The sequence below is a fragment of the Mus caroli genome, unplaced genomic scaffold (genome assembly GCF_978045245.1).
Source record: "Mus caroli unplaced genomic scaffold, Mus_caroli_1 scaffold_12, whole genome shotgun sequence".
Classification (NCBI taxonomy): domain Eukaryota; kingdom Metazoa; phylum Chordata; class Mammalia; order Rodentia; family Muridae; genus Mus; species Mus caroli.
In genome coordinates, this window is record NW_028227267.1 from 4,860,191 (window position 1) to 4,883,216 (window position 23,026).

The window sequence follows — 23,026 nt, forward strand, 5'->3', positions numbered from 1 at the left end:
CATTTTCTTGGTCATTGTCATTATCATTGCTGCCTTCATCACTTTCCAGGGGAATACCTGTGGCAGCTGAAGCACCTTTAGTTTCTCTGTCAAGAGGGAAGAAGCCAGTTCCACTGAGAGTGTCCTGTTTCTGGTAGAAGCATGTATGCTGCTTTGGACACAGTTTGGTCTTCACATGAAGTGGAGAGACTACTCTCATCAAAACTGTACCATATTACATCATCTTTGTTTTTTGCAAAAGCTGCATATTGTCCTCCTCCAGATGGTGCTGTCTGGTTTATTCAGTGGCTCAAATGTGTTGCTCATATAATTGTTCCACAGCCTGGTCTCCTTTTCATCTGGAATATTGAAGATTTTTTTCTTATTTCCTTTTCAATTGTATCTATTGTGTCAGTTTTGCTAAACCTCCGAGTTACAACATTGTTCATGTTGCCATTCTCACAGATCTTCAGTTCTGTGAGGTAGACTTCTACTTTGCAGTGCTTTTCGAACACACCCTGTTCTACCACCTTCCTTGCTATTGGCTCTTGGCCTTCCATCAGCTTGTTCCAGCTGATAAGTTTATTCCAGCTCTCAGTTGGCAACAGTATCTAATCCGATTCATCAATAAGGTGCTCCTTAATTGATTGAGCATTACCGTCTTTGAGAAGTCCAGCGTTACGGATGGGTCCAGGATAGACATTTTGATCTCCCATCTGGTATTTGTTCCAACTGTCAAAGCCAACATATTTTTTCCACTGTTTGAACCACCGAATATCTACTAGATACAAACTAATGATCCAAGTACTTCAATTCAGGTCTTCCAGCTGTCGCTTATTAGCTAACTCGAAAATGATTCCAGCCCCACAGCATTTGTCAGGTGTCCCCTTTCTGGAGAAAGGTTTTGAGCAGCGTCACGATGTCAGAACACTAGGTGTCCAGGTCTGCCACTCCACCTTCCGCCACCTTCTTCCACTAGCGGTAGTGGAGCTGGCAGCAATGATGATGATGATGATGGACCACCCTGGAGCATTGTGGGAATGCCATCCACCTACATAAAAATTCTTTTTCAATCAAAGCACCTGGGTCACAGGGACTCTCAGTGACTGGAAGTGGCTTTTGGGAGCCGAATTAAGACAAAGCATTATCCATTTCCCAAAAGGTCTAAGGATCCTCTCTGCTTTCCCTTTCTCCCCATCTTCTGAGTGCTTTAACACCTTACATGCTCAATCTAAAAGCCAGTCCAGGTTGTTCGTGGTACACTATGGAACTCTTGAAAGCCATACAAACCCCAGACCAGTCACTAGGTCCTTGCTGAATCAACTTAAAAACCAAATCAAACCAAACCAAACACACCAAAACCAAAAAAAACTTCCTCTGTGAATATAGTTCTATTTGGCCACATGCCCCTAAGAATTACATATGATCTGTTTTATTTCAAATTCCTCCAATACTTGTTCTTTCTCTAATGTCTTTCATGCCCTGAAGTGGAAATTTCTGGTTTCTTCGGTGACTCAGTTTTGTCATGTGATGATTTTCTGGAAACTGTCTTATGAGAGGATGTTTTTGTTGAAGCAGACACATGGAAAGATGTTTTGCTAAGAACAGACATGTGGTGTTTTTATGGAGGACGCCTAGAAAAAGGGCATGTGATATTTTTCTAGAGGGGACACTTGAGAGAACACATGATATTTGGAAATGATATAAATATGTTGCAGCTGTCAATTAATTTCTTCTCTGATTGACTAGTGGTGGCAATGTAAGTTCTTGGCTACCTGCCCCAATATTCTGTGTTCCTGAATGAAACACACACACACACACACACACACACACACACACACACACACACACACACACACAAAACACACAAAGAGAGAGAGAGAGAGAGAGAGAGAGAGAGAGAGAGAGAGAGCCTTATATTTTAATAATGCCTTAAATAGGTCAATGGTTGGGCCACTCCCAAGTCTCCATGCAGCTAAAACCTCCCCTCTGATATTTCTGAGTTATAATTTACTAAAATCTATATTCCATCTTTGCTGCATTATTCCCAGTTGGGAAGCCCCCTGGGGCCACTCTTCCCTGGCTCTTATATGATTGTTGTGCTCTCTCTTCTGCACCTCTCAGGCCTGGGCTTTTCTCCTTTCCCAGCATGGTGGTTATATCTTCTTCCTCCTCCCTCTGTCCCTTGCCCAGGCATCCTAAAGTCCTGTCTCTGTCTTCTTACCCAGTCATTGGCTGCAGGCAATTTTATTTACCAATCAAAATCAACTGGGGGCAGGGTACCTCAATTTCTTACATGCAGACATGTAGGTTCCCATGTAATTTTGGGGACCAAATTAGCATGATAAAAGTAGCATAAGTGGATGATGCTGGATCATATTGGTATACCTTGCCATTCTTTGCTGGTCATCATTGGCTTTTGCTGATGCTAATCTTTGCTGATGATACTGGGTGGTATTAGTACATCTTACCATTCTTTATGGTAAGTCATTGGTCATGACTTCATAGACAGAAATGTACCAACAAACTCTGGTGGTGTTCCAGTGGCTTCTTACCACTTCCATGGATGTGGGCTGACTGGTAGAGTCTTTCTTCTGGAAGGACCTGCCATTGCTGATTCATGAATGGTATATGCTAGTCCTACCACTGGTGATTAGTGAATGGTGTTTGAAAGTTGATCAAGCTCCCACTGCTGATTTGTGTGAACTGAATTGTTGATATCCTGACAAAATAAATTGTACTTGCCCCAAAGAAATATTTTGTGGAGAGAGTTTGAGGGACCCCTTGACAGGAATCTGATGTTAGCCAAGGACAAGGAAATGGGCTTCAGGCAAGAATTTGACATTAGGGCATGACAAAGAAGTAAGTTCAGGCAGGAATCTTAATATTAGGGTGGAACAGAAGAGGTAGGCTTCAGGCATGAATATGACTTTGGAGTAGGACAGGGAAGTCAGCACAGATATTTTAATCATCCTGATAAGACCTTTAGGAACAGTGATCACAGGAGTGATCATGGAAGTTTGTTTATTGTCTTGCATGTTCCTTGACTATTTGTGTTTATTGTCTTGCTTGTCCCTCTTGATACTACTCTCCTTTAATACTTGCATGCAAATTGTAAAGAGTGGACTGGGAAAAAATAAACCTGCCTTTAGTCTCAGAATTGACTAAGGCCATGATGCAGTTTTTCTCTTTGTCTCTTACTTTTCAGTCCTCACTCTTGCACTGGAGAACCTTTTGACTAACTGAGATGGCTTGGTCAATATTTCTAAACATGTCCAAATTCTCATTTGCTTTATTAGCAAATCATTTCCATTACGTCTAGTGGGTGATGGGCTACAAGGGATATTAAAGCATTGAAGAACCCTTATTAAAAGTTTGGAAAATCTAAGCCTACAATGCCCTGAATATTCACGGGGACCTCACCAATATTAACTAAGAATATTCTTGTTGGCTTATATGAGCAGTCCACCAGTAACTGCTTCCCATGTCTTGCATCAGGTTATGAAGCCTTGCAGTGAAGGAGGAAGAGACAGTTACTTTACTGTTTTTCTGCCTCTACAGTGTTCAAACTGATCTTATCTTCTTTTTAGTTACTAACTACATTGGAATGGCCTATTTTATTTATTTATTTATTTATTTATTCCTCCAATTGTTTATGAGGTGTTTACTTCATTTACATTTCAAATGTTATCCCAAAAGCCCCCTATATCCTTCCCCCTGCCCCGCTCCCCTACCTCCCACTCCCACTTCTTGGCCCTGGTGTTTCCCCTGAACTGAGGCATATAAAGTTTGCAAGACTAAGGGGACTCTCTTCCCAAAGATGGCTGACTAGGCCATCTTCTGCCAAAAATGCGGCTAGAGACACAAGCTCTGGGGGTACTGGTTAGTTCATATTGTTGTTCCACTTATAGTGTTGCTGACCCCTTCAGGTCCTTGGGTACTTTCTCGAGCTTCTCCATTGGAGGCCCTGTGTTCCATCCATTAGCTGACTGTGAGCATCCACTTCTGTGTTTGCCAGGCACTGGTTTAGCCTCACAAGAGACAGAAATATCAGGGTACCTTCAGCAAAATCTTGCTGGTGTATACAATAGTGTCTGAGTTTAGTGGCTGATTATGGGGTGGACACCCATGGTAGGGCAATGTCTGGATAGTCCATCCTTTCTTTTTTTTTAATTTTTAATATTTTTTATTACATATTTTCCTCAATTACATTTCCAATGCTATCCCAAAAGTCCCCCATAGCACCCCCCACTTCCCTACCCACCCATTCCCATTCTTTTGGCCCTGGCATTCCCCTATATTGGGGCATATAAAGTTTGCAAGTCCAATGGGCCTCTCTTTCCATCCATCCTTTCATCTCAGCTCCAAACTTTGTCTCTGTACCTCCTTCCATGGGTGTTTTGTTCCCAATTCCAAGAAGGAGCAAAGTGTTCACTCTTTGCTCTTCCTTCTTCTTGAGTTTCATGTGTTTTGCAAATTGTATCTTATATCTCGGGTATCCTAAGTTTTTGGGCTAAAATCCACTTATCAGGGAGTGCATATCATGTGAGTTCTTTTGTGATTGGGTTACCTCACTCAGGATGATACCCTCCAGATCCATACATTTGCCGAGGAATTTCATAAATTGATTGTTTTTCATTGCTGAGTAGTACTCCATTCTGAAAATGTACCACATTTTCTGTATCCATTCCTCTGTTGTGGGGCATCTGGGTTCTTTCCAGCTTCTGGCTATTATAAATAAGGCTGCTATGAACATAGTGGAGCATGTGTCCTTCTTACCAGTTGGAAAATCTTCTGGATATATGCCCAGGAGAGGTATTGCTGGATCCTCTGGTAGTACTATGTCCAATTTTCTGAGGAACGGCCAAATTTCCAGAGTGGTTGTACAAGCTTGCAATCCCACCAGCAATGGAGGAATGTTCCTCTTTCTCCACATCCTCGCCAGCATCTGCTGTCACATGAATTTTTGATCCTAACCACTCTGACTGATGTGAGGTGGAATCTTAGGTTTGTTTTGATTTGCATTTCCCTGATGATTAAGGATGTTGTCATAGCCAACATCAAAGTAAATGGTGAGAAGCTGGAAGCAATCCCACTAAAATCAGGGACTAGACAAGTCTGCCCCCCTCTCCCTCCCTATTTGATTTGATTCTGATGATGCCAAGTAACCTTGGTTTCTGTTGCTTTTTTTTTTTTTTTGCTTTCCTCCTGCCATTTGAATATCTCAAGTGCTTGCTGTCCTCAATATATCTGATTGGAGCCTGTCCCTAATCCCAGTTGATTCAGGACTCCTTAGAGTTCAGCTTTCTCTGTGATCCTTTGATTGTGGGCTCCTGTGAACTTGAGATACTGGGTGTGTCAGAGTTTTTGGCAGTCAAGGTTCCTCTGAGACCCTGAAATCCCAGCTCCTCTTATCCTGGGATCCTGTTGTCCTAAGATCTTGGGTGTGTTACTGAAAAAGTATAACGTAAAAGCAAAATTCTAGGCCTTTAGGCCCAGGCTTGAGAATGTGACCTCTGTGACATTCCTCTACCCACCCACTTCCTGGGTTCAAGGACTGTTCATTCAAAAAAAAAAAAAGTCACCCTGACCCACCCTGACCATTGCAGTTATCCACTATGCAAAAGTGCTAATGTTAGGGGGCTCTTAGAAACTGTCTTGAGAAATAACCCATACAAGTACCAGGTATTCCTTGTGACTCCTGTGACTTTGCACTTCCTTGTGACTCTTAACTGGTATTTTTGGTATTTTCCAACAATGCCCTTCCCACCTCCTTGAGTTGTGGTTTCTTAGAGTGCTCTTGAAATAAAAAGTCCTCTTGCAGTTTGCAACAAGACCATTTCTCATGAGTCAGAACGTGGGGGAGTCCTCATGTTGTGGGTTTTTCATTTGGTGCATTGGCAGGGAAACGCGACCATCCCTCACACCCGAGAACTGACTTGGAGGTATGGGGATCCCTTCTTGTGTGCGTGCCATCCAGTGTCTCTGGTTTGAGTGTGTGTTTTCTGAAATGAAGGTGAGCTTGTTGTGTTGGTTTGTTTGTCTGTGTCTCGTCCTCTGTTTCTGAAACACGGTGCAATCTGAGTTTGGATCAGCCTGAGTTTAGATACTGATCAGCCTGAGTATTGGATCTGATCTGTCTGAGTTTATACTGATCAATCTGGATTTGGATCCACCTGAGTTTGGTTTATCTGGTTTTGGTCATCCTGGTGGAAGCGGACAATGGTGTTTGTAGACAATGGGGTTTTTTGTAATGTGTGCGCTTTGTATTTGCAGCTGTACTCTCAGGCCATAAGGACAGGAGGACTGTGGTCAGCAGACGTGCTAGGAAGACCAACAGGCTGCCGCCCTGGGGGATGCCCTGGGAAGAGCATCCCTAGGGAGAGCCAGGGACTCCTGGTAGCCTCTGGAGATCATTCAGAGGGACTGAGTTCTGTTTATGACACAGAAGCTTCCCCCTCCGAAATCGTCTAATTCTTTTGCCTGCTTGTGGAGGATGAGAAAGGGTCTCATGTGTCTGGATCTGTTGGTTTCTGTTTTGTGTGTTTTTGTGTATGTGTTTAGAGCTATGTGAAAATTTAGAGAAGCAACGGTAATTCTCATTGGTGCTTTGTACCCTGACTAGAGATAGTTTACACAAGAGAGAACGGGTTTGAGAAAAGCAGTACTGTCCGACTATCTGGGGATAATTTGGTGAGAAAAAAATAGACAGTATCAATTGGCCTTTGGAGTCCTGCACCTGTAATTAGAAGTCCAGTGTGACTGGAGAAGCCCTGCTAGGAGCTGATTGTAAATGTTACTCTTAAAGGGACCAGAAGCTTCCCAAGTTCTATGGTAAGGAAACTGATGGCTGTTTTTCCTACAAAAATCTCCGTGCTTGTGATTGAATTCATCAGGTGACAAGGTGCTCCTCTCTTGAAATTAAAGCTAGAAAAATTAAGAATTTTGTTTGGTTTAAGTAAGCAAATGTATATGGCCATTTTATTTTTGTTTCTGAATAGTTTCAAAGGTATAAATATGTTTTATATGTCTTGGTTATAGATTATTGGCTCATAAGTTATTGGTTATGATTAAAAATTGGTAACTGAAAGATCCTGACAGAATGTAAAAGGTCACAGAAGCCCTGAAATTGGCAAAATAGATTTCATTGTTAGTATAACTAGCTTCACTGATTTAGAAAAATAGAGGTGCACAATGCTCTGGCCACTCCTCGAACCTGTGTGTCTGCCAATGTTCTGACCAGGTGTGTGCCCATTGCTGCACCTCACTTCCAGGTGTTTGTGATATTGGTTGCTGGGAAAGAGTCGGGAAATCTTCCCAGCAACCATAGTCGGGGCCAATCCAGAGTGCTGCACCTTCCTTCATTAGACTCTTTCCTTGTTTCCCTCCCATACCCATTTCTTGAGGAATCAATCATTTTAGAATAGACATTGTTTAGATCTGGAAATCCCCTATCCCCCCCCACCTTCTCCTTTCCCCCCTGAGGGCCTATAAAAACTTGGTCCTCTTTCCCCTCAAGATTGACTCCTCTACCCCTACGTGGGATATGAGTCATCCCCAGAGCTCTGGCTTTCCCAAATAAAGCCTCCTGTGGTTTGCATCAAGCTTGGTCTATCATGAGTTCTTGGGAATCCGATATTGTCCTGAGGCCTGAGCGAGGGGCTCCTTTCGGAATCTTTCATAACATTGGTAACAAAAAGTTGGCTTAAAACTGGTAACTCTGGGTTGGAGTGATTTAGAGAACTACAACATGCAGCATGAGACAACCCAAGGAGACAGGTCTCTAACGATATGCCTGAATTGGGTAATATTCTATGTTAATTCTTATCCTAGAAACCATACTTATAAAAGATAGGATTTAGGACAGTGTCTTTTTGAGGTATTGGCGGCTACACCATCTTGCGTTTGTGTGCAGGAACAGGCAGCCAAACTTTGTAGCAAGTAATGTTTTTGGTATTGATTTTTAAAGAGAATGGATTGTTTACACTGTTAAAATTGGGTTTTGCTTCCCAAAATTGTGGTTGTATACTTGTGTTACAAGAGAAATTGAAGGCTTCTCCTGAATTGGAGCTACCAGCTAAATCCATCGGCTCCTCCAAAATCTATGAAGCCTCCTGAGTGGCCTAGTCCACTACCTCTCCCTTATCCACAGCCTCAACCCCAGCCACAGGGGGAACCCTGAACCCCTTGGGGTGGCAGGAGGTGACTGCTGCAGGTACATGGAGCCGCAGAGCGCAGAGTCCAGGTGGACTCTGGTGGACTCGCCCAAACTTCAAACCCTTCAGTATTGGTTATTTTCCTCTACTGGTCTTTGTAACTGGAAAACTAATCACCCCCCTTTCTCAGAGGATCCCCAATGCCTCACAGGGTTGGTGGAGTTCCTTATGTTCTCTCATCAGCCTACTTGGGATGATTGTCAACAGCTGTTGCAGATGCTCTTCACAACCAAAGATCGAGAGAGAATTCTGTTAGAGGCTAGAAAAAAATATTTTGGAAGCCAACATGCAGCCTACAGCTACAAAATGAGATTGACATAGGATTCCCTTTGACTTGTCCCCGTTGGGACTGCAACATGGCCGAAGGTAGGGAGAGCTTCAAAATCTATCGCCAGGCTCTGGTATCCAAGGCAACTCAAAACAGCCCACTAATTTGGTTAAGGTGAGAGAGGTAATCCAGGGGCCGACTGAACATCTCTCAGTGTTCCTTGAAAGGCTTATGAAAGCCTTCAGGTGGTTCACTCCCTTTGATCTTACCTTGGAAACCCAGAAGGCCTCAGTGGCCCTGGCCTTCATAAGGCAGTCGGCTCCGGATATCAGAAAGAAACTTCAGAGATTGGAAGGTGTATTACCAGAGGGGTGGGGGTGGGGGAGTGGGAGGTAGACATGAAAGAGAGAGGTGGGAGGCAGACGAAAGAGAAAACAGGAGGAATCATAGACAAGAAAGAAATTTGACTAGAATCTTGGCTGCAGTGGTAGGAGAGAAAGAAAAGATAGAACGTAGACAAGGAATCTGGCAACAGAAGACCAATGTGCTTAACAGAATTAAGTGAGTTGGAGTACCAAGCCTCAGCTAAAAAGGCTCAGCTGTGTCAGACTGAAGTTACTTATTTGGGATACACCCTTCGAGACAGGAAGCAGTGGCTAAAGAAGCCAGAAAAAAGACTAACTTAGATCCCTACCCCAACGACACCAAGACAAGTAAGGGAATTCTTGGGCACAGCTAGCTTCTCCAGACTCTGGATACCTGTGTTGGTGACATTAGCTGCCCCGTTGTACCCCCTAACCAAGGAAGGGGAGGTGTTTGTGTGGACCCCAGATCACCAGAAAGCCTTTAAAGAAATTAAAAAGGCCCTACTGACAGCCAGCCTTGGCCTTGCCTGACCTAACCAAGCCTTTCACTCTTTATGTGGAAGAGAGAGCAGAGTCACCAGAGGAGTCCTTACTCAGACTTTGGAACCTTGAAAAATGCCAGTGGCTTACATATCCAAGAAGTTAGACCCTGTTGCCAGGGGTGGTTTTCTTACCTGAAAGCTATTGCTGCCATAGCTCTGCTTGTCAAGGATGCTGATAAGCTCACTCTGGGACAGCAAATAACTGTAGTGGCACCCCACACTCTTGAAAGCATTATCCAACAGTCCCCCTGACTGATGGATGACCAACTCTCGTATGACATATTATCAGAGCTTTAGTTGACTGAATGAGTGATCTTCATTCCCCCTGCTATCCTCAATCCCGCTACCCTACTGCCCGAGACTTCACCTACTCATCACTGTGCTGACATTCTGGCAGAAGAAACTGGTACTCGAAATGATCTGAAGGATCAGATCAGCCTTGACCTGGGAGTTCGATCTGGTAAACGGATGGCAGTAGCTTCATGGTTGAAGGTAAGCAGAAGGTGGGGGCAGCAGTGCAGTGGTGGACAGAAAGCAAGTGATCTAGGCCAGCAGCCTCCTTGAAGGGACTTTGGCCCAGAAAGCTGAACTTGTGGCTTTGATACAAGCTTTACGAATGGCAAGAGGGAAGTCTATCAACATTTACACTGATAGCAGGTATGCTTTTGCCACTGTACAGAGCAATATACAAAGATGACCATTGACATCTGCAGAGAAAGACCTAAGATGCTGTGGCTAAATGGAATCAAATGGCAGATCTAACTGCCAAGCAGGTGGCCCAAGGAGCAATGATCCTGGCAGTCAAGGATCCTAAAGATTATTATGATGTCAGAGAGAGCAGCTTTAGATACACCCCTGAAGACTATCAAGTTATGGACAAATTAGGACTGGTAAAGGAAACCCTGTATAACAGAAACAGAAGAAGGAAAACTAGACCTCCCACGGGAAGAAGGACGCAAGTATGTTACCAACTTACATTACTTGACCCACCTGGGGGCCAAGAAATTAAAAGGTGTGTTTAGGTCCTCCTACTACTATGTTACAGGACTCTCTGACTTGGCAGAAGAAATAGTCAAAAGCTACAAGGCCTGTGCTATGACTAATGCAGGACACTCCATGTATATACTCCTGGGAAAGATGCTCAGGGGTGACTGACATGGAACCTACTGGGAGGTAGATTTTACAGAATCTAAGCCAGCTAGATATGGCAACAAGTACTTATTAGTGTTAATAGACACCTTTTCAAGGTGGGTAGAAGCTTTTCCTACCAGGACTTAAATGGCCAATGTGATAGCCAAGAAGATCCTAGAAGAAATCTTCCCGAGGTTTGGCATACCCAAGGTAATCGGGTCCAATAATGGACCTGCCTTTGTTGCCCAATTAAGTCAGGGACGGTCCAAGATATTGGGGATTGATTAGAAGTTACATTGTGCATACAGGCTCCAAAACTCAGAGCAGGTAGAGAGGATGAAAAAAACCATAAAAGAAACCCTTCCCAAATTGACACTGTAGACTGCCACTAATGATTGGATAGCTTTCCTACCCTTTGTGCTCTTCAGGGTTAGAAACACCCCTGGACAGTTTATACTGAACCCCTATGAATCACTCTACGGGGGGCCCCCTCCATTGGTAAAAATATCCTCTGTACATAGTGCTGATGTGTTGCTTTCTTAGCTGTACTGGCTAGTTTTGTTTCAACTTGACACAGCTGGAGTTACCACAGAGAAAGGAGCTTCAGTTGAGGAAATGCCTCCATGAGATCCAGCTGTAAGGCATTTTCTCAATTAGTAATCAAGGGGGAAAGGCCCCTTGTGGGTGGGACCATCTCTGGGCTGGTAGTCTTGAGTTCTATAAGAGAGCAGGCTGAGCAAGCCAGGAGAGGCAAGCCAGTAAAGAACATCCCTCCATGGCCTCTGCATCAGCTCCTGCTTTCTGACCTGCTTGAGTTCTAGTCCTGACTTCCTTTGGTGATAAACAGCAGTATGGAAGTGTAAGCCAAATAAACCCTTTCCTCCCCAACTTGCTTCTTGGTCATGATGTTTGTGCAGGAATAGAAACCCTGACTAAGACATTAGCCTTTGTTCTCTAGGCTCAAGGCACTCGAGTGGGTGAGACAGCAAGCATAGAAGCAGCTCCAGAATGCCTACTCAAGAGAAGAAGACCTGGAAGCCCCACATCTTTTCCAAGTTAGAGATTCAGTCTACATTAGATGCCTCCACGCAGAAAACCTTGAGACTCAATGGAAAGGCCCTTATCTTGTACTCTTGACCACCCTAATTTCTACCCGTATGATTTTGCTTCTGCTTTTAGTTATGGGTCCATGTGTGTTAAATAGGCAAGTCGCCTTTATTAGAACAAGAATTAGTGTAATGCGGCTTTTAGTTTTGAGACAACAGTACCAGGCCCTAAAGGATCAAGTATGTCAGGGAGAAGATAGTGTCTAGTTCTAAGATTAGAACTACTAACAAGTAGAAGTGGGGAATGAAAAAGTATAACATAAAAGCAAAATTCTAGGCCTTTAGGCCCAGGCTTGAGAATGTGACCTCTGTGACTCAATGCTCCAAGAGATGCTAATCATAAAACAGATAGCGATATTCCTCCACCCACCAGCTTCCTGGGTTCAAGGAGTGTTCATTCAAAAAAAGTCACCCTGACCCACCCTGACCATTGCTGGAACCCTCTATACAAAAGTGCTATTTTTAGGGGTTCTTATAAACCGTCTTGAGAAATAACCTGCACAATTACCAGGTATTCCTTGTGACTCCTGTAACTTTGCACTTCCTTGTGACTCTTAACTGGTATTATTGGTATTTTCCAACAATGCCCTTCCTACCTCCTTGAGTTGTGGTTTCTTCCTTTAAATACCCCCTTACCCAGCTACTCGGGGAACCACAGTCCTCTACCCCTGTGTGGTGTATGACTGTGGGCCCGAGAGCACTTTTAAATAAAAAGGCCTCATGCAGTTTGCAGCAAGACTGTTTGTCGTGAGTGATTTGGGGTGTTGCCTCTCCTGAGTCAGAACGTGGGGGAGTCCTCATGTTGCGGGTCTTTCATTACAGTGCCTGGAAATGGTGTCTCCTTTGAGGACCTTAAAGCTGTCTGGTCAGTGATCCTAACATCACGTGGAGAGAGTCCTCTGGGGACTGTGGGGTTGTCTTCCCATTCTGAGCACAAGGTGACCCGGTGCTGGTGCCAACCTGAAGGGACTTGTGCCCCTGGTCAAGCCAGTTTTCTGCTTCCCTTCTGCTGTCTCAAGTCCTGCCCAATTGAATTGGAACAGATGTTGTGTCCCACTCACCAGTGATCCTAAGAAGGCAAGGTCCCCTCTGGGGACCTTGGTGGTGTCTGCCGACTCCGGGCCCTAGGTGACCCAGTTCTGGTGCTGACAGGAAGGCAGAATGGCCTATTTTATTGCTTATTTAATATCTTTCCCAATTTATGAATCCCAGATGCTGAATAATCCATGATTATCAGACTGTCATATTGGCTCATCTTTAGAACCCCTGTCTGCATGCCAATTCAGAATTTTTTTTTTTTTTTCTGTATTAAAGGTTGAGTCTGAGTGGTATTTTCTATCACTTTTGCCAGTTTATTCTTCACTTTAATTACATCCAGATTTGGCAAATTTTGGGAATCCAGGGAGGACTTTAGCAAAAAGTTAATTAGTATTCTCTTTGCCTAAGTTGTAAGAAACAGTAAAGGATTAGGATGGGAAAATTGTTTTATCACAAATCATCTTTGGTTCTGTTGGTCCCCGTTCAGGCATCAAGTGTGTATGGTTTTTTCTTGTGGAAATGTAAACAAAATTGACCTCCTATCTAAGGCCATAACAATACAATGATTACTTGAAGGATTCACTTGGTGAACCAATGCATTTATTACTTATAGTTACTTATAGGGTTAGAGTAAGGTACAGGTTAAGTTATAGGGTTCAGGCTTTAAGGTGTAGGTTTAAGTATTACCTTAGGTTGAGCTAGTTAGAGTTCTGTTAGATGATTAGTGAGTTAGATATTAGGGTTGAACTTACTAATGTTAGGGTTAGGGCTATGATTGTGTAAGGTAAGTCTTAGGGTTCAGAGTAACCACCAAGGTTGGGTTTGGGTTAACATTTTGGTTTAAGGCAAGAGTTAAAGTATAATGATTAGGGTTGTAGTTAGAGGGTTGTAGTTAAGGGTTAGAGGTTGGGGTTGTTTGGTTGGGCTTGTTTAGGTTAGGGTTTGTCTTAGTACTTTGGGTTATGGTATGGTTAGGGTTATTGTTCTCATGTCTGGCTGAGACGCTGTATTAATAAATGCATTCTAAAGTAAAACAACATACACAATATATATGCTTGGGATTAAAAAGAAAGTCTTACAGGATAGTTTAACAATTGCTTTGTTACATTAGAGAGATGGAAAATCTACTGGCTCCTCATTCCTGGAAGCTGGATATCTCAGCAATTCCAAACAGTACTGAAGGCATGGAGAATTACTGGACAGCTGCTGGTATTCAATGTTGGAAGTCCAAATAAGAGGGTTGCAATAATAGTGCAATATAAGTGAATATCCTTTCTTGTTTGGTTCTTCTTGAAGCAGTGGAGGGGGAATTGCATTGGTGGGGGTAAGACTTGGTCTTACAAGATATTTAAGGTTGTTGTTTGATAATAAAACATTTTCCTGCCTTAAGTCTAAGTCATTTTGTTTCAGTAGCTGACCTGCCTTCTGAATTTCTCCAAGGTAAGAAATTATTTAGCATCTCTCTCATAAAACAGCAGGAGATTAAGTAAAGTAGCCTTTGTTCTATCTCCACAGGACCTGTTCAAAATAACTTTCAGCCAAAATAGCTGAAGTTGCAGGAAGAAAAAGGGAAACTTTGAAAAATGATTTTAGCATTTATTTCCAAGTTCTAAAAAAGTTCCTATAAAATCTCTCTAATAAAAAGGGAAGGTAGCTTCTAAGAAAAAGGGGAATAAGGGTATGTTTAAGAAAAAAGAGGACAGGGGAATGTAAGAAAAAGGGGGAATAAGCAGTTAACAGAAAAAAATAGATAAGGAGTACTAAGAAAAGGGGAATAAGGAGAATGCTAAGAAAAGTGGGCTAAGGAGAATGCTCTCTTCTCTTTGTCCTCAGCACTTATACATCTTTCAGAATTCATGACCTCATGATAAAATGTTCATCACAAGTTCACACATAAATTCAAATCATAAATCAAATAAGAAGGATACAACAGAGAATTTTTACACACATATCTATTAGGATGAATTATCTGACTAAGCATTCATCATCTTTCCCAAGCTCAGTAGGTTCATGGAGAGTTAAAATTAACTTTTGTGACCAAGGTATTAATGAAGTTTTATATAGATGAAGCCAGTCAATATTTTACCCTCTGTCCTAGCACCTATAGTAAATTGTTAGTTCTTTTTTAAAATGATGTTTGCTTAATGGTTTTACAATCTCTTGGAATGTGCCCTAAATAGTAGATGTCTCCTTGCTATCTCAGAAGCAATTAACTTATGACACTAAAGATTGGCAGAGTTCTCATTGCAGTTTTGATTATCAGAGAGAATCTAGTAGTAGTCCCACTATCACAGAGCTTAATAGTTACTAATAAAATTTTAGGAATTCTTATAGGATCATCATTAAGGATTAAGAAACCATCAATTTGTTTATATAACACCACTACAAGACAGTATATCTTCATTGTTCTTCAGAGATCTACTCAAAATGGTGGGCTATTACCTAGCAATTGTTATGTGTATAAATTTTTATTTTATTATATATATATATGAATATGAATAAATATATATTCATAGCTAGATTCTTTCCTAAGATGAATTTCTCCTGGGCCTTGCCTTTTAGAGCTATTCCATTGTAAATTTTAATCCAAGGCACAGCCACCTCAGGAAAACTACCTGTTAGTTTTTAGCTTTTCTTATGATGAATCCTGACAGTCTACCATCCTTTTTCAATAATCTGATCATAAAATGTGTCTTATGAGAATGCCTGGCATCTTGAATTTTTGTTGATTTTAGAGGCAGCAGCATTGACATAAAAATTATCCATCACAAAAATCAGTTATGAATAGTTTAAGGATAGGGTTTAGATTTAGGATGAGGGTTGGATTTCAGTTTAGGGGCTACAATTGAGGTTAAGATTTTCATTAATGTTTAAGGCTAGGTTTAGTGTTTAGAGTACCATTAAATTTAGAGGTAGGTATTAGGGTTAAGGTTATATTTTATGGAAAGAGTTTAGGGTAAGGATTAGGGATAAGGGTTAGAATTTAGGATAAGAGTTAAGCTTAGTTCCAAAGTTAGGATTGATTAATGTCAGTTTTATATTTAGGGATAGGACTATGGTTAAGTATAGGATCAATGTTATATTTAAGTCAATTGTTCAGGTACACACTTGTGCTAGGACAAAATAGGATTAGTGTTAATATTATGAGTAGGATTAGTGTTAGTTTTATGACTAGGGACTGGGTAAGAATTATGGCTTACCTATAATGCTAGAGTTATTAATCAGGTTCACATGGGTTAGCATAATGATTATGGCAAAGTAAGTTTTAGGTTTAAGAAGAGGTTTGGGGTCATATTTATGTCTATAATCATTAACTGTGTCAGTGTTAGGGTTATGCTAGAGCTGCTCTAATGCTGATTTGGGGTTAAGGATAGGATCAGGAGTGTGGTTATAATATATTTAGGGTTAGAATTCGCATTATGAATTTGGCTAGGTTTATGATTTGGATTAAGGTTGAAGCTGGTTTAGGGCTATGGATAAACTTAGGTATATTATGTTCAATGTTTTTGTTATTGATTTTGTTAGTGTTAAGGTTGAGTCAGGTTTCTGTCTATGGCTAAAGTTAGAGTTAAAACTGGGATCAATGTTATGGTTTACCTTATGTCACTTGCTTGGGAAATGGTTAAGGATATGCATATGTTTGGGTTATGGACTGAGCTGTCTTATGGTTAGGTTTGTGTTTATATTTAGTTATAGGAGTGGTCATTATGCTAGGGTTGTAGTTATGGCTATGGTTAAATTAAGGTTAAGAGAATATTTTGCTTGGGGTTGATATTGCATTAATAACTTGTTTAGAATTAGGTTTAAGAATAGACTTAGCAGGATAGAGAGATGGCTCAGAGGTTAAGAGCACTGTCTGCTCTTCCAGAGGTCCTGATTTCAATTCTCAGAAACCACATGGTAGCTCATAATGAGTTCTCATGACACCCTTTGGCCTGCAAGCATACATGCAGGCAAAATGCTATATATATAAAATAAATAAATAAATCTTAAAAAACACCACCACCACTACCAAAAAACCCGTATCTTGGGGACTTGAATGATGGTTCAGATGGTTCATTGGCTACTCTTCCAGAGGAAATTGTAATTCCAGTTCCTTGAATTCTGACATTCACAAAGACATACATAGGAAGGGCAAAGCACCAGTGAATATAATATAATATAATAATAATAATAATAATAATAATAATAATAATAATAGATAGATAGATAGATAGATAGATAGGAGGAGGAGGAGGAGAAGTAGAAATTGTGAAAAAAAAGAATAGAGTTAGTGTTGGGTTTTAGATTAAGGTGAGCTTAATATGTTGGGACTATGAATGTGTTTGGGATGAGGACAAGCATTGAGTATAGGATTATGTTTAGGCTTATGATTACAATATGGTTAGAGCTGGGGACAATTCTGTGTTAGCTTTTGAGTTAAGTTTATGCCAAATGGCAGGGTAATGGTTGGGATTAGACACATGTTTGAGTTAGGGATAGAATCATATCCAGTGCTAAAATTATGATTACAGCTAGAAATTCAATTAGTGTTAGTATTAGGGTCAGCTTAAGTCAGGCTAGAGATAAAATTGATGTTAGGTCTAGGAAAGTGTGAGGATTAGGGTTTAGAATGGGGTTAAGCTTAGAGTTAGTATTAGCATTATTGTTAAGATTAGGGCTATAAATAAGTGTAGTTGGGGTTAGAAACTTAAGGTTGGGTTTAGGAGTAGTGCTACTCTAGGTTTACATTCAGATTTATTGTTAGTACTATAGGTTCATATTAGGGTTTAGAAAAGGGTTAGGGCTAGGAATATGGTTTAGGGCTTAGGTTAAGGTTAGTTTTTTGGTTAGATTTGTGAATTGAGTTATATTTAGTGTTATAGTTATTTTTAGGGTTAGGAGTAAGGTTAATGTGAATGTTAGAGTAGTGTTTACGGCTAAGACTATGGTTATAATTAGAAACTGGTTTAATTTTGGTTTCAGGGTTGAAATTATTCTTTTCTTTTTATTAAATTATTTTGTTTATACATTCCAAATATTGCCCCCTTCCTGGTCCCCCTTTCCACAGTTCTTCATTTTCTTCCCCTCCCCTTTGCCTCTGAGAGGGTGCTCCCCTCACCCACCCAACCACCCCAACCTCACCCCCTCCAGCATCCCTTCCCTGAGGCATCAAGAGGATTAGGCACATCCTCTTCCACGGAGGCCAGACAAGCAGGTCAGTCCTCTGGTCCATATGTGCTGGTGCCATGCATACTCTTTGGTTGCTGACTTAGTCTCTGGGAGCTCTGAGGGGTCAAAGTTAGTTGATACTTTTGTTATTCCTAGGAGGTTGCTCTCCCTTTCAGTTCCTTTAATCCTTACTCTAACTCGTCTATAGGGGTCCCTAACATCAGTCCAAGGGTTGGCTGTAAGTATATGCATCTGTTTCAGTCAGCTGCTGGTAGAGCCTCTCAAAGAACAGATATGCTAGGCTCCTGTCTACAAGCACAACTTGTTGTCATTAATGGTGTCAGGGTTTGGTGCCTGCCCATGGGATGGATCCCAAATTGGGCCAGTCACTGGTTGGTCTTTTATTTAGTCTCTGCTACATATTTTGTCCCAGCCTTTCTTTTAGACAGGATCAATTCTGAGTCAAAAATTTTGAAGGTGGGTTGGTGACCACCATTCCTCCACTGGGGCCCTGTTTATCTGCAGGAGGTGGTCTCTTCAGGTTCATTATTCCATTGTTGGGTATTTCGGCTAAGGTTACCCCCATTGAGTCCTGAGATCTTCTCATATCCCAGGATTCTGGGACTTTCTAGAGGTTCCCCCTAGTCCCTTTCCCACAGCTATATATTTCCATTCGTTCTTCTAGCCCTCTGAGCTTCTCTCCTGTCTCCCCCCCCCATACCTGATTCTTACCTCTTTCCTCCTACCTCTCCCCTCTCCTACCTAGGTCTCTCTTTCCCTCTGCCTCCCATGATTATTTCCTTCTCCCTTCTAAGTGGGATGGAAGCATCTTTACTTGGGCCTTTCTTCTTGTTAAACTTTATGTGGGCTATGAGTTGTATCATGAGTATCCTGTACCTTTTAGCTAATATTCACTTATCAGTGACTACATACCATGCATGTCCTTTTGGGTCTTGGTTACCTCACTCAGAATAATATTTTATAGTTCCATTCATTTACCTGCAAAACTCACGATGTTCTCATTTTGAGTAGCTGAATAGTATTCCATTGGGTAAATGAACCACATCTTCTGTATTCATTTTTCAGTTGAGGGACATCTGGGTTGTTTCTAGCGTCTGTCTATTACATATAAGGCTACTATGAACATAGTGAAGCATGTGCTCTGTGGTGTGGTAGAGCATTTTTTTGGTTATATGCCCAGAAATGATATAGCTGGGTCTTCACTTCAGGTAGATCTATTTCTAATTTTCTGAAGAACCACTAGATTGATTTCCAGAGAAGTTGTACTAGTTTGTAATCTCACCAGCAATGAAGGAGTGTTTCTCTTTCTCCACATTCTCACCAGCATGTGTTCTTGATTTAGTTTTGATCTTAACCATTCTGATTTTGCATCACTGAGATATGACTATTTTTTTTAAAGTTCATTTATATGATTTTGAACCATGCCTTCATCTCTAGGTTAAAGCTAACTTGATTGTAGTGGATGATCTATTTGCTATACGCCTGTATTTAATTTGCCAGTATTTCATTGAACATTTTTGCATCTATATTTATGAGGGATATTGGCTTGTAGCCTTTTTGTTTGTTTGTTTTCCTTTGAATATGTATTCTTTAGTGTTTGGGTAGAATGTTCTATAGATGTATATTAATGAATTTGACTCTCTGTGTCACTTAACTCAATGTTTCTCTCTTAATTATTTATTTGTGAGAGTAGGGTACTGCAGTCACTTACTACCACTATTATTAATTTGTGTCTTACATGAAGTGTTCCTTATGAAATTAGGGGTTTCTGTGTTTGGTACCTATGTGTTCAGAATTATAATATCAATATAATGAACGGTGTCTCATTGACAAATATAAAAAGACTTTCTTTGTTTTTTATATTTTTAGTTTGAAGTCTATTCTCTTTAAATATTAGAATTTATACACCTGCCTGTCTATTAGTTTCATTTTCTTAAATTACATTTTTTTATCCTTTTAACCTAAAGTGGTGTATATCTTTGGTAGTGAAGTATGTTTCCTGGAGGAGAAAACATATGGTTAGTTGTGGGCTTTCTTTTGTCTTTTATGTTTTAAATTTGTTAATAATGTGATATATGAATACAACTACTTGTACAACTTATACAACCTCCACTCCTACCTCCTCCACCAACTAATCCCATGTCCTCCATGTTCTCTTAAATTTATGACCTCTTTTCTTAGTGTTACATTTTTATGTATACACACACACACACACACACACACACTACATATATACATAAATAACCTACTGAGTCAATTTAGAGTTCCTTAAATGTACATGTTTTTAAGGATGACCACAGGGATTAGTTAATCTACTGGGAAGCTTTCTCCAGCATAACATATATTCTTCTTCCCTCAGTAGCCACTGGATGCCTGTATCTCTTTACCTAGGAGTAGGACCTTGTTAAATTCCACATTGGCATGTTGGCTGGTGTGGCTGTTATGCAGGCCTTGTTTAGCAAATATATTTTTGATATTTCATGTATATGGCATATCTCAAACAAGGCATCTTGGCTCTCTGGCTCACAGAATGAAATTACACTATCATCACTAGAAAAATCTTTAATTTATATTTAATGTTTTTTTTCAATATTTAAAATTAAATCCTCAAGGACTTGGAAAGTACTCTGGCAATTTCCTTTGAAAGCCTAGCCAGGAAGGTTGGAGTTATTCCGCTGTAGAGTATAAATTAGCATGGGTAGAGTTGTAGGCTCCATTTCTCCCCAAAGACATTCATAACTAATACAGACACGAAGAACATATGGCCAAATGCTAGACATAAAGATAGCAGTAAGGGGCTCTTCCAATTGTTGCTCATATTGCCTGGGAAGACTCACAGTGTAGTTTGTCTGAAAACACTGGAACATTTTTTGCTGCTGAATCCAGACAAGAAAGTCAGAAATGCTGAAAACTTTATGTCTTTGATTTCATATCTCATTCTTATATTTTGTTTGTAAGTCTAGCCTTTAATGGCTGAGCCATCTCTCCAGCCCTCATATCTCATTCTTAAGTGATGATTATAACAGAGTGATTTTGATGGGTGATAATTTTAGATAGTTAAAATGATGCTGAGCAGAACAAAGTTTATTTTATATAAAGATTGTGACATCCACCCATGAGTATTGGCTATGTCCTGCTAGTATTTCTCAGGTATGTGTCTCACTCGTAATCTCTGAGAGGGAGCATATTTCCTTAGGACTTTTCTTAGAGCCACAGCCACATCTCTATTCCTCAAACTGTAAATAAGTGGGTTCAACATAGGAGTGAGAATGGTATAAAAGGCTGAGACAACCTTATCTTTCTCAGGTGTGTGGTAAGAATGGGGCAGTACATTGGTATAGAAAGCTGCCCCATAAAAAATGCTCACTACTATAATGTGGGAGGAACACGTGGTGAAGGCTTTACGTCGGCCATCAGCAGAGCTCATGTGGTAGACAGTGATGAGGATCCGTGTGTAGGAGACTGAGATGAAGGATATTGGAATTAATAGCATCAGCACACAGCATGCATACATCAAGGTTTCATAGAGTGATGTGTCTCTGCAGGATAGTTTCAGTACCGCTGGGATCTCACAGAAAAAGTGGTTGATCTCAAGAGATCCACAGTAAGGAAAGCTCATAGTAACAGGTGTCAGCATGAATCCATCCAAAGATCCACCAGCCCAGGAGCCCAGCACCATAAGCAAACAAACCCTGGGATTCATGATTATTTGGTACCGTAGAGGGTTGCATACAGCCACGAACCTGTCATAAGCCATGAGGCCCAGCAGGAAAAACTCTCCCCCAATCAATGTTAGGTAGAAAAATATTTGCAATGCACATCCCAGAAAGGAAATGGTCTTTTCTTTGGACAGGAGATCTTGAAGCATCTTGGGAACAGTGATACAGATATAGACAGTATCCATGATGGACAACTGGCTGAGTAAAAAGTACATGGGTGTGTGAAGATGAGAGTCCACATGAATGAGCATAATAATGACCAAGTTGGCTGTTACAGCCACCACAAAGATGGAGAAAACCACAGCAAAGATCAGTCCAGGAAATTTTGGGTGGGTGATGAGGCCCAGGAGGATGAAGTCAGTGGAGTTCTGGTAAATAGTTTCCATTTCCACAGAACATGGCAGCTTAATCAGCTGTAGAGGCAGAAAATTCGTATGTCAAATGATTATTGTCTTTTGTGTTAGTCATGTTCAAAGAGACGTAAGAAAAGAAAAGAATGTTCACCTTGGAATTCTCTTGACTTCTTGCTTAAACATTAGCAGCAAAGGATTATTCAAATCAAAATCTAACCTCAGATTCATCAGCTTTGATGGATCATGATGGATCCAAACTCTCTAAGTTGGATGAAAGTAGTAAATGTAACCATTGATAATGGTACTTCTTTTATTTATTTATTTTATTTTTAACTACCTTCTACACAATTCTTATGATCTCATTACTCCATATTGAATTTTCTGTGACACTGGTAACTACTCTATATCCACTTCATTATCTTGCAACCAGTGTATATTGCCTCACTAGTTTAAATTTTTCTCATCTGAGATCATAATTACATGTTAAAGTTTTTGTACAGATAATATTTGTAACTAAAGAAATTGTTGTGATCTGAACACATAACCAAGATTTTGAACAAAAATCATTTCTATCTTTGCTACTGGGATTACTACACAGCTATGAATAAGTTTTGGACATCGGGTTGACATGCTAGTGAAGACAACTTGTGAGAGTTAGTTTCATATTGTCCTATAATATGGATTCCTCTCTTAGGAGAGAATGCTTTAAGGACTCATTTCCTTTTGTCCTTTCAAGACAGAATGGTGTAAGAGTTCTCAGATCAGGGTCTCCAGAAACTTTACTTTCTGCTTTATTATTGATCTTTAAGGGTTAGAAATAAAAATAATTCCTCAATCAAAATGGAGAGATAACAAAAGTTTTAAACTCCTTTGAAATGTTTGGCCCTCATGTTTTCTCCATCCAAGAATATAAATGTGCTCTTCTTCAGTATGCCCAGTGATATCAGGGATGTGTCATGAGTTTTTATTATTATATCATGGTGTTCCACTTCTTGACAGAATTTCAAACAGAATTAAATAAAAATAGTTTTTTACAATAGCCAAATAATTGTCAAAGCACCAAGCTGAAATAAAACTCTTTTACACTGAAGCAAAAATTAAATAACAAAAGCAACAGAGAAATAATTTTAACTTTCC

At 40.6% G+C, this 23,026-nt stretch overlaps 1 protein-coding gene and 1 pseudogene across 1 annotated transcript; both read right to left on the minus strand.

The window, feature by feature from the left end:
- Positions 1–219: 219 nt before the first annotated feature.
- LOC110309635 (ubiquitin carboxyl-terminal hydrolase 15-like) lies at positions 220–2,543 on the minus strand (annotated as a pseudogene).
- Positions 2,544–20,789: 18,246 nt separating this feature from the next.
- On the minus strand, positions 20,790–21,961 carry LOC110309583 (olfactory receptor 2T2-like). Its single transcript, XM_021182326.2, has one exon. The coding sequence runs from the start codon at positions 21,920–21,922 to the stop codon at positions 20,954–20,956; it is 969 nt and encodes a 322-aa protein (XP_021037985.1). The 5' UTR covers positions 21,923–21,961; the 3' UTR covers positions 20,790–20,953.
- Between the last annotated feature and the right edge of the window lie 1,065 nt (positions 21,962–23,026).

Bases quoted from the DNA above. Each gene is read 5' to 3' on its own strand.
- LOC110309583 (XM_021182326.2), bottom strand. From the start codon at position 21,922: ATGGAAACTATTTACCAGAACTCCACTGACTTCATCCTCCTGGGCCTC.